Genomic DNA, 21,079 nt, shown 5'->3' on the forward strand with positions numbered 1-21,079 from the left:
ATGTTTTAAGGTGTATATAGTTGCTACAATTATACCCTATGGGTAGTGCTCCACAATTAATGGAGGAATATACAAGAAACTGAACTGAACATTGTATTATAAGTCTCTGTTTGAAATAATATTATGACCTAAACCAAGGTTTTTTTTTATTTTTAAATTTTGTAGACATCGGATAACAACAACTTGACATTTTTAGACATTCCCGTAAATACCGCGGGAAAATTACCTCCTCCTAATCATGATTAGAGGGACATAACTCTATACGAAAACAAGTGCGAGGCTTCCTTGGCAACATGCAAAACCTGATCATTTACCTTTGCATTTAAGTTTAAATACTAAAGTGTTATTATTAACATTTTTTTGACGTCATATGCTGTTTCGTAATAGTACTAGGCCTTGCTTCATTGCAAGTTAACATTTTTTCACGGCGGGTTATTTCAATAATTCTGGTGACCATTTTCAGTGTTTTTTTCATAAATTATTTACAAAATACCGAAACTTGATTAAAATGGCATATTACAATCAAGGAGGACAGTACCAGGCAGGCTATCAACAAAGCCACGGTCAGCCACCCCAACATGGACAGTACTACCAACAGCAGTATCAACATTATCAACAGCCAAGCCAACAGTATGGGGATTATGGTAACTACTTTCAACAGAGTGTATTTAGTACAAATGCATGGCAGGTAGGTTGATTATTGCACTGTTTTAATGTCCAACTTAACTTTTTCATGCATAACAGGTTGGGCATGATCAACTTAAATAGTGTGGATTAGTTTGCAAAGTGAGTAACTTTATAATCCCTTAACCCTTAATTTCCTTTTGACGTCACCCCCTTTACTCTATAATGATGCCTTTTGACGCCTCTGAGTGGTACTTCAGTTGTAATACGAAAAATCTGTATCAGACTTTTTAAAAGCTGGTAACTGCTCAAATGAGTGATATTTTAGTAAAAAATGATATGAAATATCCACATTTTATTCTTGAAATGGCACTTATTCATGTAAATTGGAGCAACTTTTCCAAAAGAGGAATAGAGGACTGGATTAAGATTGCCAGTTTTCCTGTCATAGGTTAGTGGTTCTCTCTAAGTATTACTGCTTTCTTCACCATTAAGCTGCTATAACAATAGCCAAAAGTGCTTTTAGTGATCATTGATATATAAAACCATAAAACAGCATTTATTCAAAAACCTAATAGAAGGATGAAAATTACTGATCCATTGACATTTTATCTTTGTGAAATTGCAGCCCATTCAGTGTTCTCCCCATGATTATTGGATAGCACCAGGGTAAGCAAGGGGACAAATTAGATGTATGCATTGAAAATAATTTGCATTGTGTCACAACACATTTCCTCTATCCTTCTTAGGCCAAAAATAAAATTTGAATTGTTTGATGTTGCCTATATGTTGTACCTACTCACCACAAAAGCAGCGTACAATGTATCCTAAAAGTTTTGACACAAATTGTTTCAAATTTTTCTAAAAGATTTTTTCCTGCTCTAACAATGTTTTCTTGTCTAAGACATGCAACTTATGTTGTTGGCCAAACAAAAAAAAAACCCTACCTACCTACCTAACCCTACAAGGCATGGATAGGCATCATCATTTCTATACTTTTTATCTACATGTATATATGAGGTTTATCTTTTTGTAAATAGACCATGCATGCAACAGTTAATTGTACATGTAATGTGAAAACTTTTGCCAGGTTGCAATTTTCACAAGACTTCAATATATGAATGGGGGGTGTTTTTGAAATGCCAGCTGAATGCCTGCACCCCGAATCTTATGTTGAAACCCCCACTTATTTCTTATTCATGTTATTTGGTTAAATATTTTCAGAAAGTTTATTTCTGAATGATAAATATTACAGTTGATAATCACAGTATCACAGGTTGCAGAGAAGTAATTTTAAAGTTCAGATCTATTAGGTGTCAGTTCAGAACAATATCTGGTACACTACATCGTTTTTTGTCCCCCACGTAATGCGTTGCGGAGAACATGGAAATATTGGGCGTCCGTCCGTCCGGTCTTGTTAGTGCTCTCACAGGTACAATTCTTGCCAGATTTTTATAAAACTTATACTATACATGTAGGTTAATATCAGAATATCTCGGACAAGTTTCATAATGGTGGCCGATCAACTTTTTTTTTAAAAGAGTTATGCCCCTTGGAAATATTAAATTTATGGAAAATGGCCTTGTTAGCACTCTCACAGGCACAATTCTTGCCAGATTTTTATAAAACTTATACTATAGGTTAATATGAGCAATATCTCGGACATGTTCTATAATGGTGGACGATCGACTTTTTTTTAAATAGTTATGCCCCTTGGAAACATAAAATATGTGCAACGTGGGGGACATTGGAACTCTGTTCTTTTATTATACTTACAATAAATAAATAGGAAATGTTAAAAAAAAGTTGGTCACCTTTTTGTGTTGGTTAAAACAAATTAGTACTGGTAATTCTATAATAACTGTTCTCTCTTTTCGAAAAGTTGAAATTTAAGTGCTTGACATCTGGTCAGGGAAATGAAAAATTTTGCCTGACCGATGTACATGTATACTTTGCTTGGCAGATATGAACATAACATGGAAATATTGAAACAAAATTGTCTGATATTTGGTCAGACAATTGGCAATACTTTTCTGACTAACCCATAATTTCCTTCACATGTCAGGTGGTCATGCATATTTTCGGACATCAGAGTGTTTCCTTAATTACATTTATATACATTGTACCACAATTTTAGAACACAGATGTGCATTTGACTACAGTGGAAAATACATGAACACTTATGACCTTAATGGACTAACTATTTCCATGGTTAATTACTTGTTCTAAAATACTGTAGGCACTATACTAAAACTTCCCTTTGTTTGTGGTTTTTCAGGCATTTCAGTTCCAGACTCCAAATGAGCTTCAGCAAGTTTTCCAAATGGAATTGCAAAAGAATCCTGCAAACGGTGTAAGCTTTATTCTAATGTTTGACAGTATCATATTAGTGATAAACATTCTTAGTTTTCTTTCTGAAGTCTCACTTGACTATTACATGCATTTATCTCCTATTTCTTTAATTTTCAACAAATGTTCCTGAAAGTGAGTCACTATGGATAGTGATGATAGAAGATGAAATAACGGATATTTTAGGTAAATCTAGGTCATTAAGACAGCAAGCCAATAACAGAAAAAAACAAGTCACCGAGAGGTCAACATATGGTATTAAAAAAATTGGTCCTAAAAGTGAGATATTATAGATAGTGTGAAGATGAATGAAAAGATAAGTTGTGTACAGTTTAATGAGAAAGCAACCATATGACACAAAAAGCATAAGACTTAGATCTAGAGGTCAACATATAGTCTAACAATAAATAAATCAAGTCCTGATAAAATATATCAAGCTCTTAATTGCCTCAAGTCTAGAAAAGTTTTGAATGAATTTAACAGATAAGCTTTTAAAGATCTTGCATTTATAATAACTGAATTCTGTAATTGACTCTTTTGTCATGAATCTTGCTAACACAGTGTATATAAAAATAAGAAGATGTGGTACAATTGCCAACGAGACAACTCTCTAAATGAGACCAAATGACACAGAATTTAACAACTATAGGTCACCATACGGCCTTCAACAATGAGCCAAATCCATTCCAGCTTTAAAAGGGCCCGAAATGACAAATGTTAAACAATTCAAACGAGAAAACTAAAAATACAATTAATGAACGAAAAACAAATATGATACACAGAAACAAACGACAACCACTGAATTACAGACTCCTGACTTGGGATAGGCAGTTTGTTATCATTGCATTTCATTATTTAGTTTGGTGTATAATTTGGTGAAGGAAATGTTTTCCAAATTATGTCCTTTCCATCCACTAATTCAAATTTATGTCAGTATTTCCTTTTACTATGCAACCATATCGTTATCTAAACAAAGATACATTATAACTAAAAACGATCAACATATCAAAACAACAATGCACAACAACTAATGTACCTTAGATATGAAACAAGGTTGCTACAAAAACCAGTCAAGAATTTTGAATAACGTTCTTCAAAAGTTATTATGGCATATTAAAGTTTAAATTTGATTTAAGGTGTCAAACCACCTATAGTGATATAATGTGAAGTAGATGATTTTAGGGCATATTTTATAGTTTATAATTATACATTATTAGGTATTTGAAGGCTATCATATTTTGACATAAGAATAAATTATTTATGTTTTCTCTCATCCTTATCCGTTGGTTGTCTTTTTTCAGCGAAGACAAGCCATTCAAGCAGAAGATTTGTGCAATATAATGAACAACTGTCACACCATTAGAAATTTTTTCAGATGTCATGAGGGTTATAGTAAGTTCAATTACTTGGCAGTCATATGAACCTGTGTTACTGTAGTTTCATGTCTGGCGAGATTGCATATATTCATTTAAAAAATTGGGCAGAGAGAAAAATTTTAATACATGACACGATTTGACATAATAAAAATGCTATCTAAAAAATTTAGTTGCAATATGAAAATAAAGAGATGTGGTATGATGGCCAATGAGACAACTATCCACCAGAGTTAAAAGGATGTAGATGTAAGCAATTATAGGTCACTGTATGGCCTTCAATATTGAGAGAAAAAAATCATATTGTATAGTCAGCTAATAATTCAAACCAAAAACTAAAGGAGTTAATTTATATCAATTCAATATATGAAAAAAAAAATGAAAGACATGAACAAACGAAAACCACAGAATTACTGTGGGCTCCTGATTCAAGCTAATTTCATCAATAAATTGATGAAAAAATTATTCTACTTAGATTTATATTTGAAAATAATTCATTAAATAATATTAGTCAAGAATTTAATGTTTATTGAAAACTTGCTCTTTTTTTTACAGTACACTGGAGCAGAGAACTTTGCAGGTATGTATTAGCTATATTGGTAAAATTTAAGTTAGAATTAAGTGAAGTACCAATTTTAATCTGTTTAGATCATAACCTGTAGAAAAAACACTTTTAAAAATCACAGTACTAGTGGAAAATTAAGACATAAAATAATGATACAAGACATGTTATATGTACATGTGTTTGTGAAAATTTATAATTCTTTATAGATATTGCCACTATAAAATGTACATTGATTGGATATTTTTTTTATACTTCTAACGCAAATAATTTATATACAATGCATTAGTGTTATATGAGGAAGACTTCAGTAAACATAGTACCTGTAACTAATAGTTTTGCCTCTTCACACAAAATATGAAATGCTTCATTGAGAATAGATGAATTTATAGAATTGTTTTTTAATTCTAATTTCTTTAATTGTTTCAGTATTATGCTGTCCATGTTAGATGTATCCTCCATACACAATGACAATAATGATTAGAAAAACACTAACAAATTACATTACACACTTTAGATATTACCTATTTACATTATCCCAAAAACCAAAACAGATTTATTTCCTTTTAAAGAAGGTAGGAAATATGGGATACATGAAGATGTGCTAAGTACATGGCACATAATCCAGTGAAATACTTAATCCATGAATTATTTTGATTCTAATAGGACAAATCTCGTAATTTAAAAACTGAAGCGATGGTAGTATGCCGTGTGTGTGGCTGTTCTTTTTTACACCCGGTTAGATAAAGCTAAAAATGTTCAATAAATCTATAGCTTGCATGAATTATTTCTTGAATAACCGCTAGAAAAATGTGTTTAATTCTTTTAATTTTCAGCCCCAGCATTTGCCATTTTTGTCGAGCCTTCGACTTTTGTCGAAAAAGCGAGACATAGCGATCCTACATTCCGTCGGCGTCGGCGGCGTCCACAAATATTCACTCTGTGGTTAAAGTTTTTGAAATTTTAATAACTTTCTTAAACTATCCTGGATTTCTACCAAACTTGGACAGAAGCTTGTTTATGATCATAAGATTATATTCAAAAGTAAATTTTGTAAAAAAAAAATTCCATTTTTTCCGTATTTTACTTATAAGTGGACTTAGTTTTTCTGCCAGGAAACATTACATTCACTCTGTGGTTAAAGTTTTTGAAATTTTAATAACTTTCTTAAACTATCCTGGATTTCTACCAAACTTGGAAAAAAGCTTGTTTATGATCATAAGATAGTATCCAGAAGTAAATTTTGTAAAAAAAAATTCCATTTTTTCCGTATTTTACTTATAAATGGACTTAGTTTTTCTGCCAGTTAACATTACATTCACTCTGTGGTTAAAGTTTTTAAAATTTTAACAACTTTCTTCAACTATCCTGGATTTGTACCACACTTGGACAGAAGCTTGTTTATGATCAAAAGCTAGTATCTAGAAGGAAATTTTGATAAACTTTTGTTCCATTTTTTCCGTATTTTACTTATAAATGGACTTAGTTTTTCTTCCAGTCAACATTACATATATTCTGCAGTTTAAGTTTTTAAAACATTTATTAGATTCATAAATTATCCTGGATTTTTACCAAACTTGGACAGAAGCTACTTACAATCAAAAGATAGTATAGAGAGGAATATTTTTATTAATTTTTTTCCTCATTTTTGTTGAGCCTGCCCTGCGATTAACACCAAAAGTAGGCGAGACACTGGGTTCCGCGGAACCCTTACAAATTTTTGATTTGCATTTTTTTGTTGCTTAGCTACCGTCAAATCCATAGTTGACATTTCGTAACTAAGGAGCCGCCATGTTGACTTGCTGAAATCCGCAAATACGCAATTAATGCAAAATAATAGAAGATAAAACAACACCTACCTCAAAACTCCATTTTAATGCAATATTATCCGAATTTTGATTGTTCACGTAACAGAAAAACTGTCAGCTTTAGCATTTCCATTCGTATGTCGTCATGTTTCGAAATGATGTTAATGCGCCCATGGCATTAATGGAATTTTGCAGCATTTTTTTCTTCGTATGATTTTGTACATATTTCCGAACTCTAATGCATTAATTCTTTTTGTTATGCACCAGAATAAGAATAAAGGTTCTGTAGGTTTTTTTTCAATTGCAATTTTTAACACAGCGAAATCGGCGTAGGGTTTGCACATATGTTACGATACATGTGGATTTACGTGGGAGGTAAATTGTAACAGCCATTATTATGTATCTCTCTGAGCTTGCACTAAGTATAGATATATTGAGAATTTTATCACGGTGTTGTTTACAAAGCGAAAGAAGCACGTCATATTAAAATTAATATTTAATGAAGAAGTATCAGAATTTGAATTATTACATTCTTTTTTGTTTGCTAGCAAGTAGATATCTACAAAATGTATTTACTATGTAAATATCTTTTTGGATAAGAGTTGTGCTTTATATTATTTCTTTGTGTGTTTGCTTGTAAGAATCAATAGTTTTTGTGAAAGGAGTAGGCCCGGTAAGACCCCTTTTTGGCCCCAAAATATAGCATTTTTACCAATGTTTTAAAATGTAAACTTTTAGCTATTTGTTGGAAAGTGGAATACTTCTGTTTCATAAATATGGGCTGTTTTTGAAAATACAATGCATATGCACCAGGTAATAGCATCATAAATTCGTGCAATATTACTTAAATCTTCAAAATTTTAGCATTTGTTCTAATTTGAAGACGGTTTTTGTCTAAAATGGAAGTGGCCGCATTTGTGTTCAGTCTTAATATTTAAATACATGTTATATTTGATGATAATACATAACATATATAAAAGTTGAGACTGAACACGAATGCGGCCACTTCCATTTTAGACAAAAACCATCTGAAAAATTACGTTTTATGACATATTTGATAGATTTTGCATATTTAAGCGTGAATTTGAGCTTCTCTAATGACCAAATCAGTTCAAATCTTTTACATAAACTAATTGAATCAACTGAAGTAGACACTTAAATATTTAAAAAATGTCAAAAATCTTTCATTAGATGTACTTCGAATATAAGGCCTAAACTAAGAAGGACCTTCTCCTTTTGCCATCAACGGTTGGTATTTACTGTCATTTTATGTTACTGTTATAACAAATGAAAGGAAGATACTTTTAACAAAAATAGCAATGGTTTATTTATTACAAAAACTGAGCAGAAAATTCCCTTAATATATAAATTATTGAAATAAACTTCATTTCAAGAACAATTTGACCACAATGCCTTCTTTTTCTTTTATTTATAAAAAAAAGCTATAATTGTAAAAACACCATTTTAAGATTACTGTCCCTCCACCATCTCCCCTCCTAACAGCATTGGAGGGGCATAATATAGTTATAGTCTTTATCCTTTTCTCAGTAATCTTTTATCAGTGGCTGATTTAGGGGGGCATAGAGGGCGTACACTTGATTTCTTCTGTTTTATTGAATTACACCTCTTTCATAAATCCAGGATCTATCCCTGGCTTTGAACACTACTCTTCAAAGACCATTGACCCAAAATCTTCCATTCTTTTACAATTGTTTGTCCTCATGTGTAGTTGATCATACTAAAATCATTTTTGTTTGACTATTTATTTGGTTAAGTTTTTGGGCTTGGACCATTTTAACCTATTGTAGCATACTACCACCTTGTGCCATTGTTCTGCAGTCCACTCTTAAGACATGTATTGCACAGTTACAGATTTGCCATGCTATTGCAATTTTTTTGTCATCAAGGATATGTTTTATATTTTCAGTATAATGATTTCTATGTTAGATGTATCCAGTTGAGTATTGAGTTGTGTGCTATATACTTGGTGATAGCTAGTAATTAACAATTATTTTTAATAGTTCACAGTTAATATACTTTCATAAGTATGGTCTAAAAAGGTTCAACACTAGCTATATCTACTTGCTAGCAAAATCTTTCTATCTAACACTATCTGTGCCTACATAGTTTTGCAAGGACCATAATTATTACTTCCAACACATGCTGCTCATTACTGATATTTGGCATCAAGTAAGAGCACCAAATTCATGACTACAGTTGAAGAACATTTACAGTTTTATAGAAAATGTCACATTTCTTTAAAATAGCTACATTGTACCAATATTTGTAAAAAGTAAAAAAGTCTGGTAAAAAAAAGTTACCAATATATTTGTAAAAAGTAAGAAGTCTGGTAAAATATATTTATAACAATTATTTGTTGTTTGAGTGGAATGATTTTATACAAAGAACATTTTATTATTCCATTTAAGGCTGGACTTTAAAAGAATGTTAGTGTTGAACTTTATATGATGGGATTGCAACATGATTGATAACATTTTATGGTTTTAAGGAAACAGTTTCACATTGTATTGTCATTTTTGTTAAAAAATCACAAACTTAATGTTTGATTAAAGGCTCAAAATGAAGATTTTTGTAATTTTGTGAAAATGTACTTTGGGCAATACAAATTTTATTTCAAAACTGTAATAAATATAATAAGTGGAATTATAAGACTGCATTTTATTACTTTTATTTCACTTTGAAAGTGAAAGTTAGTTAACATTTCTTATTACCTGTCCCCTCCCTGATTTTTTTTAATACCCTTGTTAAGCAGTATTGATTTGTTTTGATGTTCTAATATATGTTAAATAGAATGGCTTTCAATGTGCTTTTAAAATTTACAAAACTAGTATGTGTTTCTGTGCTTATTTTTAAGAAAACTCACTAAGTGTGCAAAAAAATATGTGATTCCCAAATTGTTATCTCAATACTTTGCTGATGCCTTTATCATTTTATTTGTATGATGTTTTCTGTTGCAAAACTTTCAATAGAACACAAACATTCATCTTCATGTAAACCCTTATCTCACCTGAATCTGTTAAGGGTTGAATGAAGGCCTTAACAATTTGTTTTGTACTCTGTGTATTATTACTGACAAAAATGTTTAATAACATAAAGCTTGTAATCATTATACATCAATGTGCTTTGTTCTTACAAATAATAATTACTGCTGCATGCACCAATTGTAAACATGGTGAAGCATATGCTTATTTGACCATCAAAACATTTATTTAAGTTAATATTAGCTATAAAACATAAAATTAAGAAAATATGTTTTTGAAGAGTTGCCACAATCCAATCTCCAATTGACCTTGGCAACTTTATAAGTACAGTACAATTTTGTTATTCTAACTCAAATGAATTTCAAAATGATTTCCATTATAAGCTTGAAAAATTAGGTATAAAATCGAAATAAAATATAATTCTGTAAAATATTGTAAATTATTTTGGTGCATTAACACCATGACAAAACATGATGTCTTATGAATGAAAATTTTACCAATTTAGGTTATTCTATTAATTGTACGAACAAAATTTGGATAATATATCTCTTTAAAGTACAACCAAGGTGGAATTATATTTTTCATTACTAGTGTATATTGTAGTCATTGAACATTTTGACATCAGGAATTCAATATATCAGCTCACTCCTTAGTTATGACATATCAATTGTGGATTGGATGATTAAATAATCAATGAAAAAAGTGACATAAAAATTGCATTATAATTTTGTATCTTAGTGTATATGTGTTAGTAAACAGTAAAGCTGCATGTGTTATATTGTAGTAAGCTTTACAAATTATAATTAATTGTCTAATGCTACTTAACTGTATTAACAAAACATTTGAATTACAAACCTTAACTAAACCTCAGAGGTCAGGAGATGGTTTTATGCAATGGAATGAGTTCCAGGAACTACAACAGTGTCTTGTCCAATGGTACCAAATGTTCAAACAGTTTGATCATGATGGGTCAGGGTATATTGAAGCTAATGAATTGGTCAACATTGTGAGAACTCAGTTCAGTAGGTATCAGTATAACTGTCATACATGTATTGCTCATTGGCCCCTATATAGTCTTTTTGTGCTAAGGCGACGTAAAGCAACCACCAATCAATCAATCCTTTGAAAAAATATTAATTCTTAATAGATTGTTTTCAATTATGAATGACTTCTAATCAATTGTTTTTGTAAATAAACATCTAACAAACTTTCACAACCTGGTGCATACAGGAGATTTTAAACCTGGGTTGTGCTGAGCATGTGCCCTCACTCAGACCAAAAAATTAGCATGGGTTATTTTGCAGGTATAAAAAAGAGAGAAAAGAAAATCAGAAATGTAAACAATATCTAAATTCTCAAATGCCTAGAGATTCACAGGAGGGTTTACTCCTGTACCACACACCAGGAAACTCCTGGACCTGTTTGTTAAAACAAAATTAGTCAACTCATATGATTTATTGCTCTTAAACACAATTGTTATCACATTTTTGTGTTTTTAGCAGAAATTTTAGAAAAAAAGAGGGAAACTGTATGCATTAAAAACAATAATCAAAATGAGAACTACAATTAAGTTAATATAATCATAATCACAGTCTACTCCTTATAGGAGTTATTGCTCTAAATGATGATCTATTACCAATTTCAGTGTTTTTACCTAATATCTTGAAAACTATTATTATAATCAGACTGAAACTTTGAACATCAAAAGTCATCACCAACTCAAGATCTACAGTAAGTTAAAATGATTGAAATGATTTCATTAAAGGAGTTGTTGCCCCTAAATCACAATTTTAATCAATATTTTTCAATGTTGCCTATATCTTGAAGACTATGATAAATAGACAGAAACTCTGGCCAACAAAAATAATAAGCAAGACAAGATTTTGGCCCACACATTTTCCATTTATCCTACATATTTCAATTTTATGCAAAAATGACAGGTGAGCAATAGGTTCCTTCGAGCCTCTAGTTTAGTTTTGTATTATCTGAACTTTAACATATTCATAAATAGAATTTGAAATTAAGAACATATAATGAATTATTTTATAGAAAAATGTGGCATCCTGTCCATTTGAATACTACAGTTCATATCTTGTGTGCTAATTATTACAAGTACAGATTTTACAGATAAACTAAATCAAAATATCCCGTACAGAAACTGCTATCAAAAGCACATAAGTTGCACATGTAAATCTCATAAGATGCTAGTAAGAATTGTATGCAAATTGAATTGCTCACGTTTGCAGTTTGGTAGTTCATATGTGCCCAAAAAATCTTAACATAATGCTCATATGAGCAATTCAAACCTCATATGAGCTAATTATCACCTTTATTAGTTTCATCTTAGTTTTGTACATTGAAAAGTTCTTCAATTCTTCTAAGCATTTAAAACTAACATAAATCATTGCTAATATGAGCTTTTTATGGCCCCGCAACAAAGTTGTCGGGGCCATATAGTTTTACCCTTGTCCGTCATTCCGTCATTCCGCAACAAACCATTATACAGACTTTTTTTCTAAACGCCTTCAGATATTGGGCTGATTTTTGGTATGTGACTTAACCATGATAAGTTACAGATCAAGTTTAAGTTTCGTTCTGCTCTGCTAATTTTTTCCGAAATAAAGGGCTTTGGACTTTGATAAATTGTTGAAAATCACAGTTATATGGACTTTTTTTCTAAACGCCTTCAGATATTGGGCTGATTTTTGGTATGTGAGTTAACCATGATGAGTTACAGATCAAGTTAATGTTTCGTTCCGCTCTGCTAATTTTTGCCGAAATTACGGGCTTTGGACTTTGATAAATTGTTGAAAATCAGTTATACGGACTTTTTTTCTATACACCTTCAGATTTTGCACAGATTTTTGATATGTGAGTCTGCCATGATGAGTTACAGATCAAGTTTATGTTTCGTTCTGATATGCTGATTTTCATGTCGTTTCAACACATCTTCAGTACATCCACTTCCTGTTTGCTGATAGTTTGAAATATAACTTTTCATTGATCTTAGGAAATTTTTTCATCAAACTAGTATTGGTCTTGAGAGCTGGATACTATCCATGCTTGTTTGTAGCCACATGTGTTGTTGAAATTTCAGATTTTAAAACTTTTTGAGACGGGGCCATTCGTGTCGTTCCGACACATCTAGTTTTAAACTGACATGCCCAGTCTTGTACTTCCTGTAAATTAAAATTTACAGCATCAATTTGGAGGGAGATAGAGATGAAAATTATGCAGCCATATTTTTGTGTTATTTAAACTCTCAGACTATGGCATCAATTGGAATCTGATATTACCAGTGTGGCTGTCGTTAAATCTTTGTAAGTTGTCATTTCTATTTCTTTTTTTCTTCAAATTCTCAAATATATTATACAATTTTATGTCCTAAAATTTTTGAAATATATGCTTCAAATAAGTACTATGAAGATAAATCCTATTTAAAAATTTGTGAAATTTAGCACTGTAAAAGACATTCATTATATAGTATTACTAAATTTGTAAGTCACTGCACTAGTTTCAAAATGTAATGTTACATAATATTTTCAGTCATTTTTTTAATAACAAAAAAGACAAAATAATATAAATTCATAACTCAGTAATAAACAATGACAAATAACATCATGTGTTATTTAAAAGAATTGCATTTATTTTATTTAACTAAGATTCATGATCCTCTTTTACATTTTTGAGTTTATCCTGTTTAGAAGCAGGCATTTTGTTTTTTACTTTCGGCACATTTATTTGAATCATCATCATCTGAAAATAATTAGATAACAAAAGCAATTGGGTCAACTTATTTTCACATGTGAGTAGCTGCTCATATGAGCAATCTGATAAAATCCACATGTGAAACTAAAAGCTCACATGAGCATTTGCAAGTGTGGTTTTTAACATGCAATTTAGGTTAGTTTTATATGTGCAATTTTTGTGCTCACAAATTGCTCACCTAATTTGGATGTTAAAAATCTCATGTGCAATCATGTTAGTTTCTAACGTTAGATCTAATGTGACCATCTTATATGCAATTTGTTAGCACCGTTTGGTAAGGTTTGTGAAGGCATGATGGACAATCAGTTTGATACATTCATCAAATTCTGTAGTTAAGTTTGTTTCTGTTTATGGATTTCCTGATGAAAACACATGTACAAAGTTTGATTATTATATCATTGTGGGCAATGTTACCATAATAACATCAAAGAATGACAATTAAGATTGCCTTTTTTTCAACTTTTAAAGAATCATACGTCAACTATTCCAAAATAATGAACATATAAGGTAATATTGGTCAATAAAAAATGATAGATTATTTTGTTTTGTTTACAGAATACAACTTAACACCACAGAGCATAGAAACATTACTGAAAAGATACTCAAGAGTGATCATGTGGGGAGGACAAGAAAAATGTCTGATAGCATTTGATGATTTTGTATCTGTATCTGTACGGCTTAGGGCTTATACAGGTAAGTAATTTTAAGGTATATTCCAAAAATATAAAACCTGTTCATACTGACGACTTTAGTTGAAAAGCTCTTCAAATGATTGATATTCAAATGAAAATTGGTGATTAACTGTCATAGTCCTGACTTGGTTCATCTGGAAACGACAGGTTGAACATGTTTTATGACGAGGCAAACTTGTATGACAGATTTTGAAAAACTAATTAAAGATTAAGACATCATAAGCAGTCTAGGAAAAACATGACCTTGTTCAATGTCAAAATATAATTCCACAAGATGTAGAACCCTTAATTTAATTTTAAAAAGTGGATAGATATACAGGTTTAGTTATGTATTAAACTGTTAAAAATAAAATCAATGTAAGAACTGTTTACCAAATGGCCATTTCAGAATAAGTACTTATGACTGTTTTTTTTGGGGGGATAGAGTTTCAAAATACCATTTGAATAGTTTGTTCTTGTCAAAATTCATTTGTTTTGATTTTTTCTAGACGCCTTCAGAAAGCGAGATCAGCTACAAAATGGTGGAGATTCTGGAACTTGTACATTCGCATATGATGATGTTAGTAAATTGTACTAAGTTTATACATAATTTTATTGACCCAAATGTGTACAGGTATATGTGTCATTGTTACAATGATAAAGAATTGTTTGCTCTTTGTATTCAGGTTTTGAATAAAAAATTAGGTTACAATGACTTAATTCTGTATTCACAAATAATCTCCCACCGTTAATGTTCATGAGGTTTGGACAACTAAAATTATTTTCACAAAAAATGTAATGACAAAAATTGATAATCAGTTGTTCTTGATTGTTCATTTCTTAAGATAGATTCTTTTGCTATGCTATTACCGTCACTTGTAATGTCACTGATCTTCTTCTCTCTACTGAACCAATTCAATTAGGCCAATTGGAACCAAGATGGCCACAATCATCTAAATGGCATAATCTTTGAAATTTGTGTCCAGCATTTTTAAGATGATTATCCTTTTGGTTGCTTTAACTAAAGATAGAACATTAGTGAAATCAATAACTTATGGTCATATTCCTGTAGCGAATTGGGTTCTATTACAGTAGCTGACCTATAAGTTTAATTGTAATGTTTTTGTGAGAATTAAGTATTGATGGCAGAAATTTGATAGTCTCTGTTTATTCACAACTTTCTAGACTGGTTGATTTTGATCTGGACTTATTTTATAGATACTTTTCTGTTATTAAACAATATCCATAAAATTGATCTTTATATGCCTTATGGTTTTTATACACCTACTCTTGGAGTGGTTCCTATATTGCATTCACCTTGTCTGCCTGTCTGTTTATCTGAGCTGTCCTTCCGTCCATCTGTCTGTTTGTCCATCAAATATATTGCCACTTTATCTCAGGTTCTACTGAATACAATGACTTCATATTTGGTTTAAAGTGACGAGTTGTAATGTGTGAGCTATTTTTAGATCTGTCAGATACCTCCTTCCTGTTTGCCAATACTTTGAATTTTTTGATAAGTTGAATGAACTTAACAAATTTTGTGTCACACTTTTCTCAGATACTACTCAACACTTAATGACTTCATATTTTGTCAGCAATGCAATAGTGATGGGTTGTAGTGTGTGTGCACTTTAAGAGTCTATCAGACACTTACAGAAGATTGCTTTTACAACCCTATAAAATTACAAAATAAGCATTCAATTTTTGTACTTACATTTATATGCTACAACTATGAAATTACGAGTTATATATCAAGATTTTATTTTGGTTTCCTATGTATGCATTGTAGTGATGTTGTGACATGCAGTCATGAATGCTAAATTTTATCGAGAAATGCATTTGATTTTGGAATGCCTATAGCGATTGCTTTCAGCTAATCAAAAGTATAGATTCTTATGAAACATACATGTAATGTTTTTAATTATATAACTTTGATTGCAATTCAGCTTATTAACCTCTGGTACATCTTATCACTTTAATCATATAACTTTTTTAAGATTTGAATTCTAATTTATTTGAGAATATTTGTCTTTTGTTCTAAAGAGAAACTTTATATTTTTACAGTTTATTAGATGTGTCATGTGTTTGTAAGAGGAATATATCAGTGGCCAAAGTAAGTATTAATTGTGTAATACTAGTTTGAATAAAGTAGGAATTACCTATTTGTAAAGAGGACAGGGCCAATTTCCTATTAATTTATTTCACTATATATTGTATTTTGAATACAAATAACTTAATTTTGGTTAGAGATGTCCTTTGGAGTTTTGAATCAAAACGCCTTTAACAGCAACATGTGGCCCTGATTAGCATTCTGAATTATTGAAATATGGAAAACTGTTCAAAAAGTTACATGATAAAAGACTTTAAATGGACTTGACAACTGGTAGAATATGACACAGGGAGTAAATGAATAAAGGGGGAATTGGCCCTACCTCTTCCTTATTATTTAAAGGAAAATCCATGTTGGGTATATTTGATTTCGTCCAATTACAAACTATTGGATGATAACATTGATATATTTGAGAGAAATTTATGGTTTTAGTGTACTATAAGAATCTTTTTGGTTTATATGGTTTTGTCTTCAATACACAGCTCAGATTCGCAGTTCCTTATTTTACCCCATACCTAAAAAAAAGGTCTCTGACCTGGCTCTCACTCTGTCTGTCTTAAGGATAGTAACAATTTACACCCAGCAACTTACCACTTTACTGTTGTCCGTCAGTCCTGTTTTTGTCATCGCAACTCCTATGAAACTACACAACAGAATTTCATGAAATTTTGTAGATAATAAGGACATACTATGTAGATGTTCATATCGACAGGAAAGTATGATTCAATTTTTTTCTAGGAGTTTTGCCCCTTTGAACTTAGAATTTTGGCTTATATATAATACTGCAACAGTTTGTCATCACAACTCCTCTGAAACCACACAACAGAATTTATGAAACTTTGTAGTTAATGAGGACATAAAATGTAGATGTGCATATCCACAAGAAATTTTTACCACTTGACTTTTTTTAGTAGCGATGATCGTTTAGTCTATGAACTTAGGAATTTGGTGAGATTTTGTTTGCCCAGTGACAATGCGGGGCCGTGGGGTATGTGAGCAAGCTCACAAAGGTTCTCTAATATTTAGTTAATATTGATGGTGAAATATCATATAATATTACGGATTACAAATGCATTGAGTTTTGTGATTGGATAACAATACAGAGATGTCAGTATATATTCAGGAAACTGCAGGGGTATATACGACGTTTTAATCCCCAATTGGAACCTCAAAAACGTCATCATAACACCTGTTACTATGTGATGTAGTCTGAGGCTATACAGAACACTAAAGAATGTCAGAGGCTCACAGAGGGAAAATAATGATGTGCATCCGTCAATAATACATTTTTAATACAAAATCACGCAATTTACACTTCAAATACTTAAATTTAATGTTTTAAAGTGTTATTATAAATTATTACATACAAGATAAAATTATTTTTCACAGCAAATTAAAAAATCCTTCACGTATGCGGAACATATCAGGTTGGGTTTTACAATATATGTGTTGTAAAAAACAAAAGCCACACACACATACAAACACAAAACATGAAATCTAAAAACTTTATTGAAAACGTCAAGATAAAAAAGGTGCATTTAAATGGATACTCAAAATATTGAGAAACAATAAACATGTAATGAATATATATGCTGCATTGTGAATGTGTAACAAATTAAATACCTGGCACTGGAAAAAACGGGTAATCCGTAATATATGTGTAATTCAGGTCTCAGACAGGGTATATTCTGTGATATTCCCGGCTTAGGGCTTATATCTCTAAGCCGGGAATGTCACAGTATATACCCTGTCTGAGACCTGAATAACATATAAAATCAAGATGAAGTAGCTAGCTTCTGCTATTTATTCCAATGTTGTATGAATTATGAATAAACAGTATTTTTTTACTTTCAGATAGACACAACTGATTCCAACAAAGACTCAACCTGTTTTGAACTCAACCATTTGAACTATTCATTTGTTTACATTATACAGAGTAATACAAGCATTCATTACTATTATATTACCTCTGTTCTAAGCAAACACAACTCACATATTATATTGTCTTTATTATTTCTTATTTATTGTTTTTTAATCTACATTTTACCAATTTCGTCCTTTGTTTTTTCTGAGGTATTTTGATGTGTTATGGTATGACATTTTTTATTTAGATAAAGATCATTTTTACTTGTAAATGTTAATTAGATGTTGTAACTTAGTGTACATACATCACAGTAAACATCCAACAGTCAATAATGACCGTCTACATCTTTTGTTCTGTTTTCCTTTTTAGCTCACCTGGCCAATGGGCATTGTGAGCTATTGTTATCACTATCATGTCAATTATTGTCATGCTGTGTCCATCCTTTATCTGTCATGGTAAACTTTAATTGTTAATTTTTAGTAAATTTCTGAGTTTTGGGTTATTTTCTTCTAAACATTTATAGAAAGAGAGAAATTTTAGTTAGCTCTGTCGGATAGAAATCAACCTTATGCAAATGAATATCAATACATCTGTCAACTTATTTCGGGTTGAAAAAAAATCTCTATGCAAAGTCTGGAACTGTTTGAAAATTGAGGCGATATATGAACCCTACAAAACAGACCAAAATTCATCGTTTATTTCGTATTTGAATGTTCCAAAATCAATTAAAGTCTTTTACATGTACATGTATATGTGCACTTGCCTAAAGGCGATTTCTATCCGACGCAGCTCCTTTTAAATATTAAAAAAGAGTAGAACATCTAGAAATGATACTGCGTGGCCAAAATTGTCAATTTACCCATTATAGAAGTTATTGCCCTTATATGATGATATCTACATATTAATATTTACATATTTTGCATTAACTGCAGTAATTTAAATATATTATTGAAATGATGAGCAAAGTAAGAACTACATATAAGTCTTACTTATGGGGGTTTTTAATGACCTTGACTTGCTATAAAGCCCTCGCACGGTCGGTTATACATATATGTTTGATGTACATAAGAGGAAGTATCAACATAAAAGTTGGGGTTATAAGAACATAGAAAGTAAAAAAAATGTCATAATAGTGACACAGCTTCAGTTTAATTATCTGTCACCAAGGTCCCACAGAGCACTGTTAGATAAGGGGGAGCTAACTCGTATGTGCTGGAACCAAGGGACAGGGGTTCAGTCTATCGCTAGACTTAATGTTCCGATAGACATAGCTAAAATGCAAGGAAGGTTTTCATTATTTAATTAACGATAACAATTTAGATGAATGATGATAACAATAAATTAGTAAACAATGCCAAATAATGATAATAATTAAAGTACAAAGTAAAAAATCTAAGTATCAACTCCAAAGTAAAACTATTTCTCCTTACAATGTAAAATGTAAAATAAATGCAAAAACTACTAAATCATAAAATGAACTTAATCTCAAAAATCAAAATGTAAAAGTCTCAAAAATAAAAGATTCTCAAAAGTATTTTCCACAGTTAAATTATGAGTCAGAGATAAATTTTGTCTCAACACTAAACCGTCAACTGGTAGACTGGTAGACAGTCTTGTAGGTCCAGTATCATGACGTGAGTAGTGAGAGGTTACGGTACTGAAACACTGACTGCTTTCTTAAAAATTATCAAAAAATGAAAGGTGAGTCCAAGATAAATTTTTGTCTCAACACTACAAAGTCAACTGGTTGACTGATCGACAGTCTTAAAGATCCAGTATAATAGACTTTAGCAGTGCAAGTTTAGGTTCCGAAAAGATGACTGCTTTTCCTAAATTTCACAACGCTATTTATACTAAAACCAAAAACTAATCAACATGACACAATATGTAAATAGTACTCTCATTAGCAAAATAGAATATAATTAAACAAAGCATTATCCCTTCATGTTTTGATAAAAACTTAAAATATCCTAGTGACATGCTAATTACAATTAATATTTCAAACCAAATTACTTTGAGCAAACTGTGACATGTCGAGTACTTGCCACAACATAGGTAAAATTAATTAAACAAAAATTTATTCAAAATTTTTACAAAATACAAAAATAAAATTTTCTTTCTTAAAATAAAACATATTTTTTATCCAAAATAACTCAAACACAAATATAAGCCAAATAACACACCATGACATATGACTAAGAGGAGATATGGGTAAACCTCAATGAGACAGCCACAAAAATACACACGATAAAAACCCAAAAGACAAATGGAGGTTAACATAGTTTTCAACAAAGACAGATGTCTTTTCAATATTCCAAGCTTTACATCAGTAGGAGTCTGAAAAGTATGTTAATGATACTAGTAGAAACTATCTAAGATCTGTTATCAACACCAAATTGACAAAAATCATTAAGATAAACCATTGACAAGGTTTCTGACTGGGACAGGGAAATGAACATGTGTTAGGAGGTTAAAGTAGTTTTTAGTCCCCTACCGGTCGAAGGGGACTTTAGGTTTGCACTCCATCCGTCTGTCTGTCCATCCGTCAAATCAGTTTTCCACACTTTTTTCTTCGTGCTTGAAGATATTGATTTGATATTTGGTATATTGTTTTATCATGACAAGTTACAGATCAAGTTCGAATTTTGTTCCGGTCTGATAATTTTGTGCAGAGTTATGGTCCTTGGACTTAGAAAATTCACTCAAATATTCAGTTTTCCGCACTTTTTTTTGTCATGCTTGAAGATATTGATTTAATAATTTGTACGTTGTTTTATCATGACAAGTTACAAATCAAGTTCGAATTTTGTTCCGGTCTGATAATTTTGTGCAGAGTTATGGTCCTTGGACTTAGAAAATTTACTTAAATAATCAGTTTTCCACTTATTTTGTCATCATGCTTGAACATGTTGAAGTTATTGACTTGATATTTGTTATATAGTTTA

At 31.0% G+C, this 21,079-nt stretch overlaps 1 protein-coding gene across 2 annotated transcripts; it reads left to right on the forward strand.

The window, feature by feature from the left end:
• The first annotated feature begins 253 nt into the window (after positions 1 to 253).
• On the forward strand, positions 254 to 18,478 carry LOC127730857 (sorcin-like). Of its 2 annotated transcripts, none has more exons than XM_052239467.1 (10): positions 254 to 688; positions 2,903 to 2,977; positions 4,275 to 4,365; positions 4,902 to 4,926; positions 5,338 to 5,359; positions 10,590 to 10,740; positions 14,042 to 14,179; positions 14,667 to 14,737; positions 16,225 to 16,273; positions 18,125 to 18,478. In XM_052239467.1, exons 1-9 carry the CDS (start codon positions 509 to 511, stop codon positions 16,249 to 16,251), a joined length of 780 nt encoding a protein of 259 aa, XP_052095427.1. In that variant the 5' UTR covers positions 254 to 508; the 3' UTR covers positions 16,252 to 16,273; positions 18,125 to 18,478. The 2 variants fall into 2 exon arrangements, with proteins under 2 accessions (XP_052095427.1, XP_052095429.1); XM_052239469.1 differs by lacking the exon at positions 5,338 to 5,359 and adding an exon at positions 8,644 to 8,665.
• Positions 18,479 to 21,079: the final 2,601 nt, after the last annotated feature.

The sequence above is a fragment of the Mytilus californianus genome, unplaced genomic scaffold, assembly GCF_021869535.1.
Source record: "Mytilus californianus isolate M0D057914Y unplaced genomic scaffold, xbMytCali1.0.p SCAF_2, whole genome shotgun sequence".
Lineage (NCBI taxonomy): Eukaryota > Metazoa > Mollusca > Bivalvia > Mytilida > Mytilidae > Mytilus > Mytilus californianus.

Bases quoted from the DNA above. Each gene is read 5' to 3' on its own strand.
- LOC127730857 (XM_052239467.1), top strand. From the start codon at position 509: ATGGCATATTACAATCAAGGAGGACAGTACCAGGCAGGCTATCAACAA. The intron at 689-2,902 runs GTAGGTTGATTA...GTGGTTTTTCAG, and splicing joins TTAGTACAAATGCATGGCAG to GCATTTCAGTTCCAGACTCC. The intron at 2,978-4,274 runs GTAAGCTTTATT...GTCTTTTTTCAG, and splicing joins AAAAGAATCCTGCAAACGGT to CGAAGACAAGCCATTCAAGC.